Source organism: Syngnathus typhle, linkage group LG5 (assembly GCF_033458585.1).
Source record: "Syngnathus typhle isolate RoL2023-S1 ecotype Sweden linkage group LG5, RoL_Styp_1.0, whole genome shotgun sequence".
NCBI lineage: Eukaryota > Metazoa > Chordata > Actinopteri > Syngnathiformes > Syngnathidae > Syngnathus > Syngnathus typhle.
The window spans coordinates 3,359,386-3,378,270 of NC_083742.1; the positions used below are offsets into that span (position 1 = coordinate 3,359,386).

An 18,885-nucleotide genomic window follows, 5' to 3' on the forward strand; every position below is an offset into this window, starting at 1 on the left:
AGCAAATTTCCTCGTCTTTTTGGACACTAGCCATAGCACCAGCCCAGGAGCCGCGTACTAGTTGTCGACTCCCCTTTCTCTGCTCACAACACAACACGCGCAGTGCGCTCCCGGAAAGAGGAAGCAAGCAACAATGAACTGGATTTCAAAATAAAGTCGCGTCTAATGTCCGAGGTCAAACACGGCGATATAAATCGATGTTTACGTTTAGCATCGATGCCAATAAATCCTAGAGCATTATATCGATTAATCGATGTGTATCGATGTATCGTTACACCCCTAGTAAACATGAAACAGCTTGAGGAACTGTCAAATTATTGAATGGTAAAATTAAAAGAAACAAAAGAAAAAAAAAGTTGCTTGATGATTGAATGAAATCCAGATAAAATCTTGTGTGGACAAATGAATATTTCTCAAGTAGGGAAGCTGTGCTTATTTATAATAACTTGACATCAAACTCTGAACATGGAACAGCTAACAAATTCAACTAATATTACGACACATGCCAATTTGCTTCCCTCTTAGGTTCTAGGCGTGGTAATCTTGGTGTTTAGGGTGTAAGATTAAATTTTTGTGTGATTAACAAAAAAAATAAAACAGACAAATTAGAACATACTTAAAGGACACCCATTATATTGCGCCATTTTAGTGGTTTAAAAAAGGTAAAAGGAAAAAAGAAAACAAAAGAGAAACAATGTTTTGCACGGTTGAACTGAAGGGTGTAATGACACTGATTTGAACTTAAATAAATATTATTCAGCACAGCTCAATTTTTAAAACTCAAGACATCACAAGATTTCATTTTCCCTCATGCAAAGCTGCTGGGGAAGATGCCTATTCTCCCTACACAATGTCCCTCCAACCACTCGTCGTTTACTATAAAGAAAACAAAAAGAGGCACATACTGTAAAAACTAAAGATAATGCAGCCATACACTCAAGCGACAAAAATATTGCAGCTTTTTAAGAACCAAACAGGTAGTAACTGATCTTAAACACAATATTTGATCCAAGCAAGATATTTTGTATAGGTTGGAGAAAAGCAATGGGAGGAAACTATGAATACTTTGGTCAATGATCTTTCTGTACCAACGTTATGATTATTATTATTTTTTTGTTCAGTTAGTTAATTAGTCTTAAGACCTGATTTGTTAGTTTTTTTTATTTTTGGAAAACACTTTATCTTAGTTTATGTTTATTAGTTTTAGCATTAGCTTTGGGTTGTTTCTTTAATATATGGAGTATTTCCTGAGTGCAAAATAAAATATAGTGTAATAAAGTCAATGACAATTTCAAACGACTGTTTGACCTGCCGGGCGGCTCGGTGGCGCACTTGGGTAGCACGTCCGCCTCACAGTTAGGAGGGTGCGGGTTCGATTCCACCTCCGGCCCTCCCTGTGTGGAGTTTGCATGTTCTCCCCGGGCCCGCGTGGGTTTTCTCTGGGCACTTCGGTTTCCTCCCACATCCCAAAAACATGCTTGGTAGGCCGATTGAACACTCCAAATTGTCTCTAGGTGTGAGTGCGAGCGCGAATGGTTGTTTGTCTCTGTGTGCCCTGCGATTGGCTGGCAACCGGTTCAGGGTGTCCCCCGCCTACTGCCCGATCGATAATGGCTGGGATAGGCTCCAGCACGCCCGCGACCCCAGTGGGGACTGAGCGGTACAGAAAATGGATGGATGGATGTTTGACCTTCCTTCTTCTGTACGGTCATAAGAAATAAATGCATTTAAAGACAAAAAAGTCCCAATGACGTTCTGGGTGTGGTGATATTTGTCCTCTGCATTTAACCCATCCCTGTGTGATTTTGATCCATCCCCTGGGGAAGAGGGGAGCAGTGAGCAGCAACGGTGCCGCGTTCGGGAATCATTTGATCTAACCCCCCAATTCCAATCCTTGATGCTGAGTGCCAAGCAAGGAGGCAATGGGTCCCATTTTTATAGTCTTTTGTATGACCCGGCCGGGGTTTGGACCCACAACCTTCCAGTCTCAGGGCGGACCCTCTACAACTAGGCCACTGAGCTGGTTTTAAAATGAATACCGAACGCGTGTATGATAATAATTGACAATGATGAAAACAGGACATTTTTGCCTTAACTATAGTTAGTTTTATAAATGTAAGAGGTATCTAATTTCAATTACCGTATTTTCCGCCCTATAAGGTGCACCTAAAAACCTAATTTTTTATCAAAAGTCGATAGTGCGCCTTATAGTTCGGTGCTATCAAGTGATGAATTTGTTGATCCATACTGGTTGTACACAGTGCTCTGCCAAAATGTTTTAGTACGTTTTAGTATGACTAGTAAATTACAAGGTCGCATCGCTTCCCAACATTACGGTAACTGTAGTCAGGGGGCGTCACCGAATAGCTGCTATACGCGCGAGGCTATTTCATGTCAAAATAGGCTGCTCTGTTAATGTTTCGAGTAAATCTACGGATCGATATGGAAGGGAAACATAGGTAAGTAGTACTGTTAGGTCTAAATACCAACAGACATTTAACCACACGCTGGAAGGAAGAGGAGAAAAGAACCAGAACAGGTTTACTCGCGAGGAGAACGATAGAGAGAGGAAACTCGGTTACAATCTCCATCAATTCTGAGTTCTCCCTCCACGTGCTCCTCTATTTAATGTTTTGGTTTCCCTGGTTACAGAGGCATTGCTACAATAAAGGGAGGGGAGATTGTGTCTGTAGCAACGCTGATTAGCTAAGGAATGTAGTGTGGTGTGAATTCGCACTTCATTGTCGGCCCGTGACCCCCGCAGAGTTTGTCCATCTGTTCTCCTCCAGTTGTTGGCCGAGTCGTCCGCGAGCGAGATCAGATAACTCCTGTGGAACAATGCAACTAAACCTTGGCTAGACTTTATCTACTTAGTAAATTAACACGCAATAAGAATGAGTGACTTGTCCTAAACACTTTAACAAACATTGAGTAAATATGGGATAACTTGTAACCATCTATGAACCAAACCTACAGTTAACTAAAAGGAATGAAGTTTCTTTCAACCAAATAAGAACATTTCGCCTATGCAAATAAGCTCTGCTCATTGTTACTGAAGGCCTCTTACAGGAACAAAAACACACAGATAACATAAGGACAGGAAGGATACAATCCACAGGGATCAAAAGGAATCCCTGTCACTAAAAGAGAAAGAACCTAGATGAAAAGGAAAGCCATAAACTCATAAATGACAAGGCTTTACTTAAATTATTCCAACATTTACCAATGCGTTAGAGCGAACTTTAGTCAGTTCTGATCATTTTATAGGAGATCGTTTGAGAAACGCGATTGTTTACACTTTGCTGAGGCTCATGGGAGATTGCGAGCTGAGGGTCATGGGTTTTTGCGGATGGCTAATGCTATAACGATAGCTGCTATACGCGCGAGGCTATTTCATGTCAAAATGGGCTGCTCTGTTCATGTTTCGAGTAAATCTACGGATCGATATGGAAGGGAAACATAGGTAAGTAGTACCAATGCGTTAGATCGAACTTTAGTCAGTTCTGATCATTTTATAGAAGATCGTTTGAGAAACGCGATTGTTTACACTTTGCTGAGGCTCATGGGAGGTTGCGAGCTGAGGGTCATGGGTTTTTGCGGATGGCTAATGATATAACGATAGCTGCTATATGCGCGAGGCTATTTCATGTCAAAATAGGCTGCTCTGTTCATGTTTCGAGTAAATCTACGGATCGATATGGAAGGGAAACATAGGTAAGTAGTACCAATACGTCAGATCGAACTTTAGTCATTTCTGATCATTTTATAGGAGATCGTTTGAAAAACGCGATTGTTTACACTTTGCTGAGGCTCATGGGAGATTGCGAGCTGAGGGTCATGGGTTTTTGCGGATGGCTAATGCTATAACGATAGCTGCTATACGCGCGAGGCTATTTCATGTCAAAATAGGCCGCTCTGTTCATGTTTCGAGTAAATCTACGGATCGATATGGAAGGGAAACATAGGTAAGTAGTACCAATGCGTTAGATCGAACTTTAGTCAGTTCCAATCATTTTATAGGAGATCGTTTGAGAAACGCGATTGTTTACAGAGGGTTCGTTGGTTATTAGCTACCGCTAGTGGGTGCATACCGCAACCCTAGTCAACCTCAGTTTGTTGCAGTAAAGCTTTTATTTTATGCGCCTTATAGTCCGGTGCGCCTTATATATGGACAAAGTTTTAAAATGGGCCATTCATTGAAGGTGCGCCTTATACCCCGGAAGAACTTCACTGGCCTGGCCTAAAGCCTACTGCTTATGTCTGTTCCATCAACCATCAACTAATATCCATCCGTTAGGACAAATTAGTTAGGTCCGAACGTGCAGTGGTATTGTTTGCTTTTTTCTGGATGAACAGAAGTGCTCCAAAGATTTTTAGAAACACTCATAAGAAGAGTGGAAGTTCTGTAACTGAAAATAACTCCATGAGTTATTCTTTTTTCAAGTCTTTGTGTGAGAATACTTTTTTCCATGAAACTTTGCAAGAATAAACTGCGGTATTGTACCTTCACAAAGGATGTCAATGATATCCCCTTCGCTGAACTCCAAATCCTCTTGACCCTGAGCAGCATAATCATATAGTGCCACCATTTGGTAGAGGATGGTATGGTTGCGCAGAGCGTCTTCTGCCTGCCGCCTGTACTTCCTGCGGAAACTCAGGCGAGCGAGCGCTCCTCCGGCCGTCATGACTACATTTTACCGTGGCACCATTGAGAGCGTCCTCTCCAGCTGTATTGCTGTTTGGGGTGGCAGCTGCACTGACTACAACTTGAAGGCCCTGCAGCGCATAGTGAACACGGCTGGTAAGATTATTGGTGCTTCACTCCCCTCCTTGAAAGGCATTCATCTCCCATCTCACCCGCAAGGCGCCCACGATTGTGAGTGATGTGAGTCACCCCGCACACTCTTTGTTTGATCTTCTGCCCTCTGGGAAGAGGTATACTAGGAGCCTGCGCTCCCGCACCACCAGACTCAACAACAGCTTCATACTCCAGGCTGTTAGGATCCTGAACTCGGTCCCCCTTTCTGCGTAGCGTCCTGTACTTTTGCGCTATGCTTACTGTCTGCTGTATGCACACTGGCTCCGTTTTGCTCCTCTTGTTTATTGTGTTATTTGTTTATTTATTATCTATTCATCACTCTTATTATTTATTGTTTGTGCCTTCTTGTTTTTATATTGTGTCGTTTACTTGTATGTCTATCGTGTACTATGTCTCGTCACCGTGGGATAGAGGAAAGGTAATTTCGGTTTCTTTGTGTGTCTTGACATGTGAAGAGATTGACAATAAAGCAGACTTTGGCTTTGAATTAGAAGAGTGCACACGCTGTAAAGCTACACACTCCTGCTCGGTAGATATTCATCAGTACACTTAATTAATTAGTTATCTGTGTATGTTTGGAAAGTTTAGAAGCTGACCATCATCTATCTCAGTTCTGTTAGAAGGTATCACTGTTTTTTTCTTCATTGCATTTTTTTGCCACATTTAAGGTAGTGATATGCATTCCAGTTCTTTTAGGTGAACTAAATCTTTAGAATCAGTTCACTCAAAAGATTCGTTCAAACAAAACGTTCAATGAATACCCCCCCCCACACACACACACACACTGATACGTTTTTTTGTTTTTGTTTTACATCCAGTGGAAACAGCCCGTACACATCAAACAATACAACTACCGTTTTTTTCCGTGTATAGTGCGCCCCCATGTATAGTACGCACCCCTAAAAATGGCATGCTGATGCTGGAAAAAAGCTTGTACCCATGTATAATACGCACCCAATTTTTATGATTTTTTTTTTAAATTTTTTTTATTTATTTATTTTTTTTTTTTTTTTTTAAAGTCCCAATGATCGTCACACACGCAGGGAGGCAATGGGTCCCATTTTTATAGTCTTTGGTATGGTCTTAACTAGGCTGGATGTAATTTTTTTTGTTGGCGTTGATTTCTCCGACTGCCCGTAAACGCACCACCGCGCTCCGTGCGCGCACGGGACAGCAAACGAGCAGGTGATCGAGCAAGCGTCTGATACGAGAGCATTGCGGTCGCATGGAGCGTGACGATCATTGGGACTTAAAAAAAAAAAAAAAAAAAATTAAAAAAAATTAAAAAAAATTTTTTGTACCCATGTATAATGCGCACCCCAGATTTTAGGACAATAAATTAGTTAAATTTTGCGCACTATACACGGAAAAAAACCGTACCCCCGCCCCCCCCCCCCCCAAAAATTATTATATATAATAATAATTGGCTCGGGTACACTTACACCGTTGGCAACAGTCTCTCACCCGGTTGTGAACGGGAAATTGCGTCGCTGACTCGTTCATGAACGGGAAATTACGTCACTGACTCGGCAAGTCCCTCCTCCATCTATCGCTCGCTGGCGCTGCTGATTGGTCGTTCGCGAAGATTCACGAGTGAGTGACAGACAGCGTTGCCGCTATGCCATTGCCAGCCGACACACCTTATGTCGACATTGATGTTTTAATTTTGTTTTTGTTGGCTTGTAGTTGGTGTTATTATACGTATATCGAATGTGTTTGTGTTTGAATAAAAGGTTAAAAAAAAAAAAACGTTATGCCGACATTTGTTCATTTTGGGGACACCAACTCATATAACAACGTAAAACACATATACATATTGTCATATAAAGCAGTTAACCAAATGCCAAATGTCAGATTTTTATGTTTTGATTGGCGAATATAAAAACAAGGAATAAAACACCAGACAAGTTATAACTTAAATGTTTAAAATAATAATAATAATAATAAAGTACATCTCAAACCAGCAATCTAATGTGAAACTGCAGTCGATATATTGGATAACAATATTTAGGCATACGTATATATTAGGGGTGTAAATCGCGGGTTTTGTCACGATACGATATAATATCGATACAAAGAATTACGATTCATTCATTCACGATATATCGCGATATGGTGCTCTACGATCGATTTTTTTTTTTTAATAAAAAATATAGAACAATAACCTGATTTATAACAATTCATACGCAAAATCAACAAGGTACTGCAAACTCTTTATTTAGGAAATAAGAGTATTGTAGTATACAAAGTGCTTATTTTAACACTAAACTTTGATGTCGTGTTTTTTCTTTAAATGTGCTGCGAGATTTGTGCTCCCTGAATATTTGATCACCGCATGGCAGGATTTACAAACTGCACGTGTCTTGTCCGTTGAGTCATCTTTTCTTTGGAATCCAAAGTGCTTCCAAACGAATGACTTGAAGCCTAAAGGGGAGCCAATTTCCTCGTCTTTTTGGACACTAGCCAAAGCACCAGCCCAAGAGCCGCGTACTAGTTGTCGACTCCCCTTTCACGTGCGTGCTCTGCTCACAACACAACACGCGCAGTGCGCTCCCGGAAAGAGGAAGCAAGCAAGAATGAACTGGATTTCAAAATAAAGTCGCGTTTAATGTCCGAGGTCAAACCCGGCGATATAAATCGATGTTTACGTTTAGCATCGATGCCAATAAATCGTAGAGCATTATATCGATTAATTGATGTGTATCGATGTATGGTTACACCCCTAGTATATATGCATACATGTTATTTAAAACCTACTATAAGTAAATCCACATTCTGGTTTACATAGTTCACGCCAGGAGACGCAACACGTCCACTGACTGATCCGTTGATGCACAGGAAGGCAGTTCACTCATTGACTCGTTAGCGAATGGGAAAGCCAGGATTCGTTCCCTCACTGATCCGTTCTCACGGTGAACTGGAAATGCGAATCACTCAATCACTGATTCGTTCACTCATAGATTCGTTTGTTGGTGAACGGGAAATGCAATTCAAGATTCAAGAGATTCAAGAGTTTTTATTCGCCATGTTTGAGCATGCCAAACAAGTAATTTGACTTCGGTAAAACAACCCTCTGTTCAACATTTAGGTTACTAACAACACTCAGGACATGTGAAAAATGGCAAAAACAGTGTAGACAAATTCAAAAAGGTGTGAAGAGCAGGATGTACTTGCCCAGTAATGACTCTGAGACTCTATGAGTGGTGTGAGTTCATCAGAGCAACAGCCTGGGGGAAGAAGCTGTCTCTGTTTCTGCTGGTTTTGGCTTACCAAGCTCTATAACGCCGTCCGGAGGGGAGTAGTTCAAACAGACTGCAACCTGGGTGAGAAGGGTCTGTAGAGATGTTCCTTGCACGTTTCCTGGTCCTGGACAGGTACAAGTCTTGGATAGATGGGAGGTTGATTCCAATTATCTTTTCTGCAGTCATGATTGTCCGTTGTAGTCTGTGCTTGTTTTGTTTGGAGGCCGATCCAAACCAGACAGTGATGGAGGTGCAGAGGACAGACTGGATGATGGCAGTGTAGAAGGTCTTCAGAAGCTCTCGCGGCAGGTTGAACTTCTTGAGCTGTCTCAGGAAGTACAGCCTCTGCTGGGCCTTCTTCCGGACAGAGTCTATGTGGCCGGTCCATTTCAGGTCCCGAGAGATTGTGGTTCCCAGGAACTTGAAGGTGTCTGTAGAGAGAATAGTATTACTGCGGATAGTGAGGGGTAAAAGTGGTGAAGAGTCTCGCCTGAAATCCACTGTCATCTCCGCGGTCTTGAGCGGGTATAGCTCCAGATGGTTTTGGCTATACCAGTGGACCAGCCGCTCCACCTCCTGTCTGTACGCAGTCTCATCACCGTCCTGAACGACTCGTTCGTGAACGGGAAGTTACGTCACTGACTCGTAAAGTCCCTCCTCCATCTAACGATCGCTGGCGCTGCTGATTGGCTGATTTTCTTCTTTGATTTGTTTTACGGCGAGGTAACACCAGCTTCAATGGGCATTACTGACATTTACTGGTTGAAGTTATATATGAAAGGAAAACAAGAACAAATCACTTCAGGAAGTGATTCGTTCACTCTCGTTCACTGAAAAGATTCGTTCTTTTTGAACACTAGTTTAGTTGCCCAAATTCCAGGATGCCGAAGGTACACGTGGAGAAATCAAAATGTTCCGTAGTTGGATGCATTAATCCACACATCTCATTACACCGCCCCCCACCATCAGAACCTCAAAGAAGTGCCTGGTTGAATTTCATTTTTCAGGACGAAGTTCCCACATCTGTGGGCAAAGTCTTGTTTGTCTGCGCGAAGCATTTCAAGGACGAGTGTTTCAGAAATCTCCGTCAATATAGAGAAGGATTTGCCGAAAGACTTCGTCTCATTGAAGGTTCAGTTCCTTCAATGTATGGAAACTACAGACAAAGTAAAGCGGTGAGCTCGAGATGACCATAATGGTAAACTGTATTTTCCCCTTGCGTTTGTATGATGCCCTCATTTTTATAACATTAGCATCAGTCTTCCTGCTGATTTTAGCGCTGTGCGCTCTATGTTTTCACTTGTGGATGTATTTTGAGTAGTTCTATAAGATGAACTGCATCAAAGGTGTTGTTTTATTCTAAGGGAACGCAGTAATATGTCAAACGCATGCTTACTTCTTAACTTGACTGCAGTGCTTCTTTGTTTGTTGTTCATAAATATGAGGGGATTTTATTTTGTTACGTGCCATCTCAGATGTAGCTTGTGTTGTCGCCAATAAAGAAAAGGATTATTTCCTTTGTTGCTGCTATGTGTTATGCTCCTGTTGTGCTACATTTAGCACATTGCCAGGGTTATATTTTTTGTATATTATTTTTGGTTATTATACTGCAATCCTTGATATTGTTTGTGGGATGTTAAAGTAATTCACTGTTTTGTTTTTCAGAAGGCTACACCACAGAAGCCCTCATCTACTCACACAAGCTGTCAAACAAAACCCCAAATGTGCTCAGTTGGGACACAGCTTTCAATGAAAACCTTCCAGCCACGTCAAAAGTACAGGTTCGTGCATCTACAATACTGTACACTGTACTACCAAAAACCAGCTCAGTGGCCTAGTGGTAGAGTGTCCGCCCTGAGACTGGAGGGTTGTGGGTTCAAACCCCGGCGGGGTCATACCAAAGACTATTAAGAAATAGGACCCATTGCCTCCCTGCTTGGCACTCAGCATTAAGGGTTGGAATTGGGGGGTTAGATCACCAAATGATTCCCGAGCGCGGCGTCGCTACTGCTCCACTCTCCCCCAGGGAATGAATCAAACTCACACGGGGATGGGTTAAAGTTAAAGTCCCAATGATTATCACACACACATCTGGGTGTGGTGAAATTTGTCCTCTGCATTTAATCCGAGGTATGAACCCACAACCTTCCAGTCACAGGGCGGACACGCTACCACTAGTCCACTAAGCTGGTACAATGGAGAGGTACTGGTTAAATGCAGAGGACACCTTTCACCACACCCAGATGTGTGTGTGACGATCATTGGGACTTTAATTTTATTTTTATTTTTTTTAACAATAACCCATAGAAATCTTTTTTTGTATTATCTAGCTAGTGAATGTATTGTTAATGTTTCATTTTATTTTTCTACCCAAAGGCATACAAGTGGCATTGAGGAAGAAACGCCAAAAAGGAAACCCTGTTTTGAGCGCACCAGTGGTGGTGAAGACAGAAGAGTGAAACAGGAGGCACCTCTACAATGAACATACCAATCCCACAGGATCCCAAATATAATCTCGAAGTCTCTACAAGTACTTTGTCAGAGGTGCCTGACCATGTGTAAGCAAAGCTATCCCAGCAAGTATTTCATGCAAATACATGCAGAAATCAGTTGTCGATTGTGTATGTTAATTTTTCCCCATATTTCTGCAATAGAATGGACTCTTCAACACCACCCTACAGAATGGCTACGTAGGTACTACGTATATTGTCTATAAAAAGTGCCTTTTGGAAAAAAAATTCAATTGTGCCATTGCATGACAAGGGCGCGGACCAGAAAAGTTGGAACTTTGTTTTTATAGAGCAGAAATGTCTTAACGGTGTTTACGTTAGAAAATGGAATAGTCAGCCACTACATGGAGGAACTCCAGCAGGGAATTTTCCAACTTTCAGTCGCTGTGTATTCCAATGAGGACTCATTTCTCAAAGAAGAAAAAGTAACAAATTTACAATAAATGCTTCAAATTTGTAACTGCATATTATACAATGTTTGTGTATTTTTTGATCTTCCGGGCAACGAGGCTAGCAATAGCAATGTTCCAGCACAACATCTACAGAAGACATGCCAGAATATTTATTGAGCCAGATATTACATGTGGAAGTCAACACAGGCTGGAATAATAAAAATACTTAAAAGCACAAAATGCCATACTTTGCGGTGACACGAGGGCTGATTCTCCAGGTATTATCATTACAAATTTTTTTTTGCTAAACACAGAAGTTTCAGTTGTAGTAATACTGTGCTCAAACGATACTCAGCAAAATTTGGACTCTGCACTATGATGGAGCTGAGGAGGAAAATAATTGATTTGCAACTCACTCAAGTAATAAAAAAAAAATAAACTGAGATTAAACATCTGGTGTTTGTGTTGCACTTGCAGAGCAATGAAGTGGATGGGTGTTACGACACGGAGCTTGAAGGTCTGAAACACAACTTTGGGTTCTGGAATGGTCACAATTTGTCTTTGCACAGTACAGTGATCCCCTGTTTTTGCGGGAGATGCGTTCCAGAACCACCTGCAAAAATACGAAAATCCGCGAAGTAGATACGGTATATGCATGATTTAAACATTTAAACACCTAAATTTGGAAATTTCCAACACATAGTGGGTTTTAAATATTACATTGGACTGACTAAAATTTTGTTTAATCTTATTCTATGTATAAGGCATTTTATTGAAAATATTCACCGTGGTGTGTGTGCTTGCACACAGGGCGTTGTGATGTGAAGTGCAGTGGTGTTGGAGTAGTAGTGCTCGTAGTTAGTGCATGTTGCATGCTTCTTCCTGCTTGCTACCTTCTGCTTTCAGCTACTGACGCTGGCTAGCCCCCTGTTTCCGGGGGCGAAAAGAGGAGCCGAGTGCGTAAGCCTCCTCAGCCGGTACATAGCCTCTCCACCGTCAAGACTTCTGCATGCCTTCTCGTGGCCACACATGGTAACTGGGTGCCTCACGGCTCCAGGCCAAATTGCAGGGGATCAACCGGGTAGCAATAGTGGGCCCTTAGCCGTGACGTAACGGCGCGTGGATCTTCTGGCGCCCGCTAACCACTGTCCCTGCTATGGGTGAAATACCACCCCCGCTGCCTTGTGGGTATCGTCTGGAATGAAAAGGCTAAAGGAGCAAACGCCGACAGAAAACCCGGCTCGGACTCCGTTAGGCAGACTCTTGCTTTAAAAAAAGCATTGTTCTGGGAACTCCTGCAGCCAACCTGATGCCAAATGTATCGGTTCACCGTTCCTTTGGATAACAACAGGAAGGCCGAGAGGGGAGCCCTGCTGCCTGGGAAACTCAAGGCTTCCATAAAACTTGCCCAGGCTTCTTGTGCACTGGAGAGGAAACTCCAGCTCCACTAACCAGTGGAGACACAACACAGGAGGTTAGCAGTTAGTGGTTATAAGCCCTTTCTTATTGGCGTAGAGTATGGGTGCCAGGGGCTACCTCCGACGGTGGGAGAGATGTTCGGTCTCATTAGACAGCTACCGCCCGCCTCAGGCTGGGCAGCCCCCAGCCAATAAGGTGCTTTCCCGCTACAGCCTGCCTGCTTCATCGGGTGCTTGGAGCTCAGGGATCTATTTTAACAAGTGGGCTGTAAATTCACACACCAAGCAACACAAGGAAATTACCAAAGATTCCAGCACTACGCCTGGGGTGCTGGAATATCAGGACTATGACACCCGGGCTCAGCGACAACCTACAAGAAATTAGTGATGTCCGTAAAACTTTAGTTATAAACAACAAACTCCTGAAGCTCAGAATTGACATCTCGACCCTCCAGGAAACACGACTCCATGGATCTAGCTCACTCAAGGAAAAAGACTACACCTTCTTTTGGCGGGGGAAGCCCCCTGAGGAAACCAGGGGATATGGAGTAGGGTTCGCTGTCAGGAACACACTCCTGGGAGCAGTGGTACCACCCACAGGCGGCTCAGAGAGAATCCTGGCTCTCTGCCTCAATACATCCATGGTCCTGTCCACCTAGTGAGTGTGTACGCTCCAACACTTAGCTCTCCCCAGGAAATAAAAGACAGGTTTTATGATGAACTCAAAGCGACTCAAAGCGAATATTCCCAGCCGTGAACAGCTCTACCTACTTGGTGACTTTAATGCTAGAGTCAGAGCCGATCGTGACTCCTGGCCAGGGCTGTGGACTCGGTCGGATCTTTGCACCGAGTCCGAGTCCGGCCTCTTGGCCATGAGTCCGAGTCCGAGTCCGGCTGTCCATTTTTTCTGTTAATTCATGTGACTGCTTAGTCTTTATTCAAGGCTAATTTAGATCAAAATCTAAATAATTACAACAGTTTTGTGATGGCTTTGTCTTTATTAAACATATAAACGAATACAATAAACAGATACTTTCAAGTTTTAATTATTAATTACACCATTATAGCTCAGACATTTATCTAAACACAAATAATTAGTGACGACCCCTTATTTGGAAAGCGAAAAACCCATGTCGTACGGCGTCAGCACTATGTTGTTTTCAATAAAAACATGAAGAACTCACGTTTGCGTCAGTCAATTTTAATTTTTATAAAGGATTATTGTCATTTGATGCCAGCCGCGTTCTGCCATTGAAGCGGGGTGCATTCAAAGACCAGTCGTACAGACGGAACACTCATTCACTTCACCAAAACGCAACAATATAATTACGTGAACTCCTTGCATAAACCTCGATGCAAAGAAACTCCTCTTTTTGGGTACAGGCTACAAGGAGTATATATTACAAAGGAGACTTTATACTTAATTGTGATCATCATTCATCCATCCATCCATTTTATTTTATTACTCAGGTATTTTCAAAGCAAATTTATATTGTTGCATTTATTAATTTGCTTTAACATGACAGCGCAATATAATTAAAAGCTGACACGATAGCAATGTCAAACGTGTTCATTTAAGAAAAAGCCACACACGTTTTGTGATCAAATCTTTCATAACGAGAATGATTTGAGTGAATTGATTTTACAATTTTTATCCCCCCTCCCCACCATCTGTCACTTTTCTTGGGACAAAAGGAGCCTTCAGAACTGCAATTTCGTCTCAATTATTCATTCAAATCAATTCACTCAAATCATTCTCGTTATGAAAGATTTGATCACAAAACGTTTCCGTCTGTACGACTGGTTTTTGAGTGCACCCCGCTTCAATGGCTGAACGCGGATGAATTTAAAGACATCAAAAGAGAATAATCCTTTATAAAAATTAAAATTGACTGAGGCAAACGTGAGTTCTTCATGTTTTTATTGAAAACAACAGTGCTGACGCCGTACGACGCCGTACGACATCGGTTTTTCGCTATAATTCGGTATAATTCGACGTAGTCCACACTCACCCAAAGTTAAGGTTTCATGGGAATATTATTGTCATAATTGTCTGGACCATATATGATAATTGTTTAATGGTAGTTATTGATAGATCTTGAAGATGTCAAGTTATAGGTGCATATAGCACGTTCATTGTAAGAGGGGAAGAGATGTTGTGTATTTTGGGCTAACTCAAATTCCGTAGTAGAAAAACCCCGGAAGTGGGATGGGCGCATTCTGTGTTGTTGTGGTACGCCCTGTGAACGCACTGTGAGTAAGGAATAAAGCAGTTATCATTCACGTCGTTGTCCGACCTATTCTTGCTATCTAAGAACCTGGAAAATAGTAAGGATATAACATATATCACGGGTCATTACGGCGAGTTTGGTGGAGTTTTTACTGCTTCTTACAACTCCTACTGCGCTGACTGTAACCTGACACACTCTGGCTGCGTCTTGCCTCTTTTTTTTTTATTGTCGGACTCGGTGGACTCTGTCAAAATCAGCACTGAGTCAGAGTCCGAGTCCGGCAAAAATGACCGAGTCCGACCGAGTCTGAGTCCCCGAGTCCGAACCGAGTCCACAGCCCTGCTCCTGGCTATCCCGCTTGGGACACCATGGCATCGGTAAGCTGAACAAATATGGGCAGCAACTTCTGGAGTTCTGTACATATCACCACCTCTGCATCACCAACACATACTTCCAGACCAAACCCATTCACAAAGTCTCTTGGAGACATCCACGGTCAGGTCACTGGCACCAGTTAGACTTGATCATAACACGCACTTCTGATCTCAGAGGCAGCCTTCAAACACGCAGTCTCCACAGTGTAGTCTGCGACACAGACCACTCCCTTGTGCTCTGTAGATTCAAGCTACAGGCAAAAAACCTACACAAATCCAAACCAAAGGGAGCCCCCCGCATTGACAGCAGCAAAGCAACTGACCCAACCAAAGCTACAGCCTTCCTCTCTGCCTTAGAGGTCTCCCTCCACGACCCACCCCTGTCCAGCTCCGCCCAGCAGTACTGGGATGGCTTGAGGGATCCCATACACATTTAACATCATTGGCACCAATCCTTGAAGAAAAACACGTTGCACTCACAAATTACAAGCACACTCCAAACACCAAAACTCTACTGGCCCTCCGATCTTCTAGGGCAAAATTCCAACAAGTCGCAAGACGTTGTGCCAATGACTATTGTCTACAGCTCTGCAGCAACATTCAAGCAGCTGCTGACACAGGCAACATCAGAGTCATGTTCGACGGCATCAAAAAGGCACTTGGACCATCACCCCACCCCGCACAATCGTCCTGTAGAAATCAGCTTCTGGAGAAATCATCGCTGAACGCTCTAAGCAGCTGGACCGCTGGGTGGAACACTACTCAGAGCTCTATGCCAGGGACAACAGTGTCTCTGATGCAGCCCTCAGGCATGTAGGGCACCTACCTATTGTGGAAGAGCTCGACATGGAACCAACGACTGAGGAGCTAAGCCAGTGCTTCTCAAATAGTGGGGGGCTATTCCTGGGGGGGCGCGTGTGACCCTGGGGAACAGGCTTTTTTTTGGGCAGTACTAGAATAAAGTGTAATTGCGGGTTTACTACAGCAGGGGGCAGTGGCGCTCTCATTGTTACTTCTGTCACGTTTGCGACAGTGCAACATTTTACGACTTACAAGACAAGTTAGGATAGTCACGGTGGGGAGGGGGGGCGCGAATAGATTTCTTCTTGCTAGGGGGGGGCGTAACAGAAAATAATTGAGAAGCACTGAGCTAAGCAAAGCAATTAACAACCTGCCCAGGGGAAAAGCTCCAGGCACCGATGGGATGACAGCCGAAGTCCACAAGTGTGGGAAGCCTGCTCTTCTGCATAGACTGCACAAGCTCTTATGCCTGTGCTGGAAAGAAGGCTCTGTCACACAGGACATGAGAAATGCTAACATCGTCACCTTGTACAAAAACAAGGGAGACAGGAGTGACTGTAACAACTGCCGTGGCATCTCCCTACTCAGCATTACCGGTAAACTCTTTGCTCGAGTTGTACTAAATAGACTCCAAGTCCTCGCAGAGAAGCTCTACCCTGAGACAGCTGCAGGAGAAGTGCAGAGAACAACATAAACCTCTCTACATGGCCTTCGTTGACCTTACCAAGGCCTGGTCGTTGACCTGGTGAGCAGGAGCGGCCTCTTCCAACTGGTGGAACGGATAGGTTGCCCGCCAAAACTCCTCAGCATCCTCCAGTCCTTCCACACTGACATGAAAGGTACTGTCCAGTACGACGGGTGCACTTCTGAGCCCTTTAAGATCCACTGTGGTGTCAAACAGGGATAGGTGCTGGCACCCACTCTGTTTGGGATATTCTTCTCTCTCCTCCTGCGCCAAGCCTTCGGAACATCAACTGCGGGAGTTTACTTACACACAAGGAGAGACGGCGAATAATCCAACCTATCCCGACTGAGAGCAAAAACCAAGGTCAGACCACTCACCATGTTGTTTGCTGATGATGCAGTATTGGCAACACACACTAAGGAACACCTGCAAATTCTCCTAGACCGGTTCAGCCAAGCATGTCAGGACTTCAACCTGACCATCAGCCTAAACAAAACCAAGACAATGGGCCAGGGGACCACTGTCCCACCCTCCATCAACAACTCACACTGGAAGCTGTAAGCAGCTTTATCTATCTTGGGTCTACCATCACCTGCAATTATTCACTCGATGCCGAGGTCAGCAGCCCGATTGGGAAAGCAGCTTCTACCTTTGGAAAACTGACACCCAGAGTATGGCAGCACAGCAAGCTCACCATTCATGCAAAGGTGCAAGTGTACAGGGCCTGTGTCGTCAGTACACTCTTGTATGGCAGCGAAGCCTGGACTCTTTATGCACATCAAGAGAGAAGGCTAAACTCTTTCCATCTGCGTTGCCTGGGACGCATACTGGGCATCACCTGGCGGGACAGGATCACAGACAATGCAGTCCTGGAGAGTGCACAGCTCCCCACTATGCTCTCGCCGCTGAATCAGCGGCGTCTCCGTTGGCTGGGCCAGGTCTGTCGGATGGAAGACGGTCGTATGCCAAAGGACATCTTATATGCGGAGCTAAAATCAGGCAAAAGGCAAGTAGGCCGGCCACTGCTCCACTACAAGGATGTCAAGGGTTTTATACATTTTGATTTACATTTTGACTTCCGGGTTCTCTGCCGGACGCCCTCTTCCTTCTCAGCCCAGACTCCCAATACTTTTCAGGCTTGGACGATTTTGTTTTCTCCAGCATGGAACTCATCTCCCTGACTCTAAAGTAAGTTTGAATCTTTTATTCCACTGTCGATCTTTTCTTTCACAGCCGGAGTGCCTGGGAGAGCGGAGGCTTCGTGGCCGTTTGTCTGCCGTCGATCATTGGACACAAAGTATGGCTGCGGATCAAGAGGTTTGTGCGGCTTCGTGCACCAACTGCACCCTTCTCTTAGAGAGGTTGTCCCTGCTAGAGGGACGTGTCCGACAGTTAGAGCAGAATTGCGCGATAACTGTAGATGTGGCGGATACAGACGCAAGCTGGCCCGCTAGCCCAGTTAGCATTAGCCCCAAGCGGCTTGCTAATCGCGATGAGCCAGGTAAGACGCATAGCCGTCCAAAGTCATCTCGGTCTACTGGCCCTCCCACTTTGGTCATAGGTGACTCCATTACCCGAAATATTACGCTTAAAAATCCAGCCACGGTAATGTGTATTCCTGGGGGCAGAGCACCCGACATAGAAGCTAATCTTAGGGAGCTGACTCGCAATAGGTCAGGTCAACAGCGTAGTTCCAACAACACTAGCTACTCGGACATAGTGATACACGTCGGGTCCAATGATGTTAGGATGAGGCAATCAAAGATCACAAAGAGAAACATAGCGAGGACTCGTGATCTCGCCAGAAAGATGAGTCGGCATCGAGTATTTGTCTCTGGCCCCCTGCCTGGGAGAGGCACTGATGAGAGGTGTTGTAGATTAGTCTCCCTTAATCGATGGATGGATGGGTTCTGTAAGAAGCAGAGACTGTATTTTATAGATAACTGGCCTTCCTTCTGGGGCCGCCCCGACCTGCTGAGGAAGGACGGCCTTCACCCTAACCGTGAAGGCGCCTTCACTCTTTCTAGGAATATAGATTACTGTTTGAGCCACACATGACGGGTCACTATAGAGCAGGCCGGGGCACAGGTGATTAGACCATCTGTCAGGATGGGTTTGGAGTCTGTTAAGCTAAAGTTAAATAGGGCTAGGCTAGACTCCCAGCATGCACATAGCTCCTCGTGTAGACTAGAGCGTGATAGTTTGAATAGTGCTACAGTACACATAAACACACTTTCTACTGGGGTAGTAGACAAATCCAATCACTCCACCCCGACCGGTTTTGCTGATGAAACGGTGCCTGTTTCAGATAATTCTACACGTGTAAAAAATATTTACTATCAGATTCCCATGGTCGTATCGTCCCACCGCGCAAACAAACATTCAAGAGGTGATGTCAGGCCTAGAGAACACA

At 44.0% G+C, this 18,885-nt stretch overlaps 2 protein-coding genes across 15 annotated transcripts in view; both read right to left on the reverse strand.

The window, feature by feature from the left end:
- Nucleotides 1-680: 680 nt before the first annotated feature.
- On the reverse strand, nt 681-4,700 carry LOC133154205 (NADPH oxidase activator 1-like). Its single transcript, XM_061278731.1, has 2 exons — nt 4,505-4,700; nt 681-876 (listed from the first exon to the last, which is right to left on the reverse strand). Exons 1-2 carry the CDS (start codon nt 4,683-4,685, stop codon nt 809-811), a joined length of 249 nt encoding a protein of 82 aa, XP_061134715.1. The 5' UTR covers nt 4,686-4,700; the 3' UTR covers nt 681-808.
- A 3,115-nt stretch (nt 4,701-7,815) lies between these two features.
- The window catches only part of ehmt1a (euchromatic histone-lysine N-methyltransferase 1a), a 182,477-nt gene continuing 171,407 nt past the window's right edge, over nt 7,816-18,885 (reverse strand). For all 14 annotated transcript variants that reach the window (XM_061278714.1, XM_061278713.1, XM_061278715.1 and 11 more), the window contains one exon: nt 7,816-8,492. In XM_061278714.1, the coding sequence (XP_061134698.1) occupies nt 8,123-8,492 (370 nt within the window). In that variant the 3' untranslated portion in view covers nt 7,816-8,122. The remainder of the gene's footprint in view (nt 8,493-18,885) is intronic.

Coding starts and splice junctions, on each gene's coding strand:
- LOC133154205 (XM_061278731.1), bottom strand. CDS start 4,685: ATGACGGCCGGAGGAGCGCTCGCTCGCCTGAGTTTCCGCAGGAAGTAC. Junction 877..4,504: donor CATTGACATCCTTTGTGAAG/GTACAATACCGC, acceptor TTTTCTTTATAG/TAAACGACGAGTGGTTGGAG.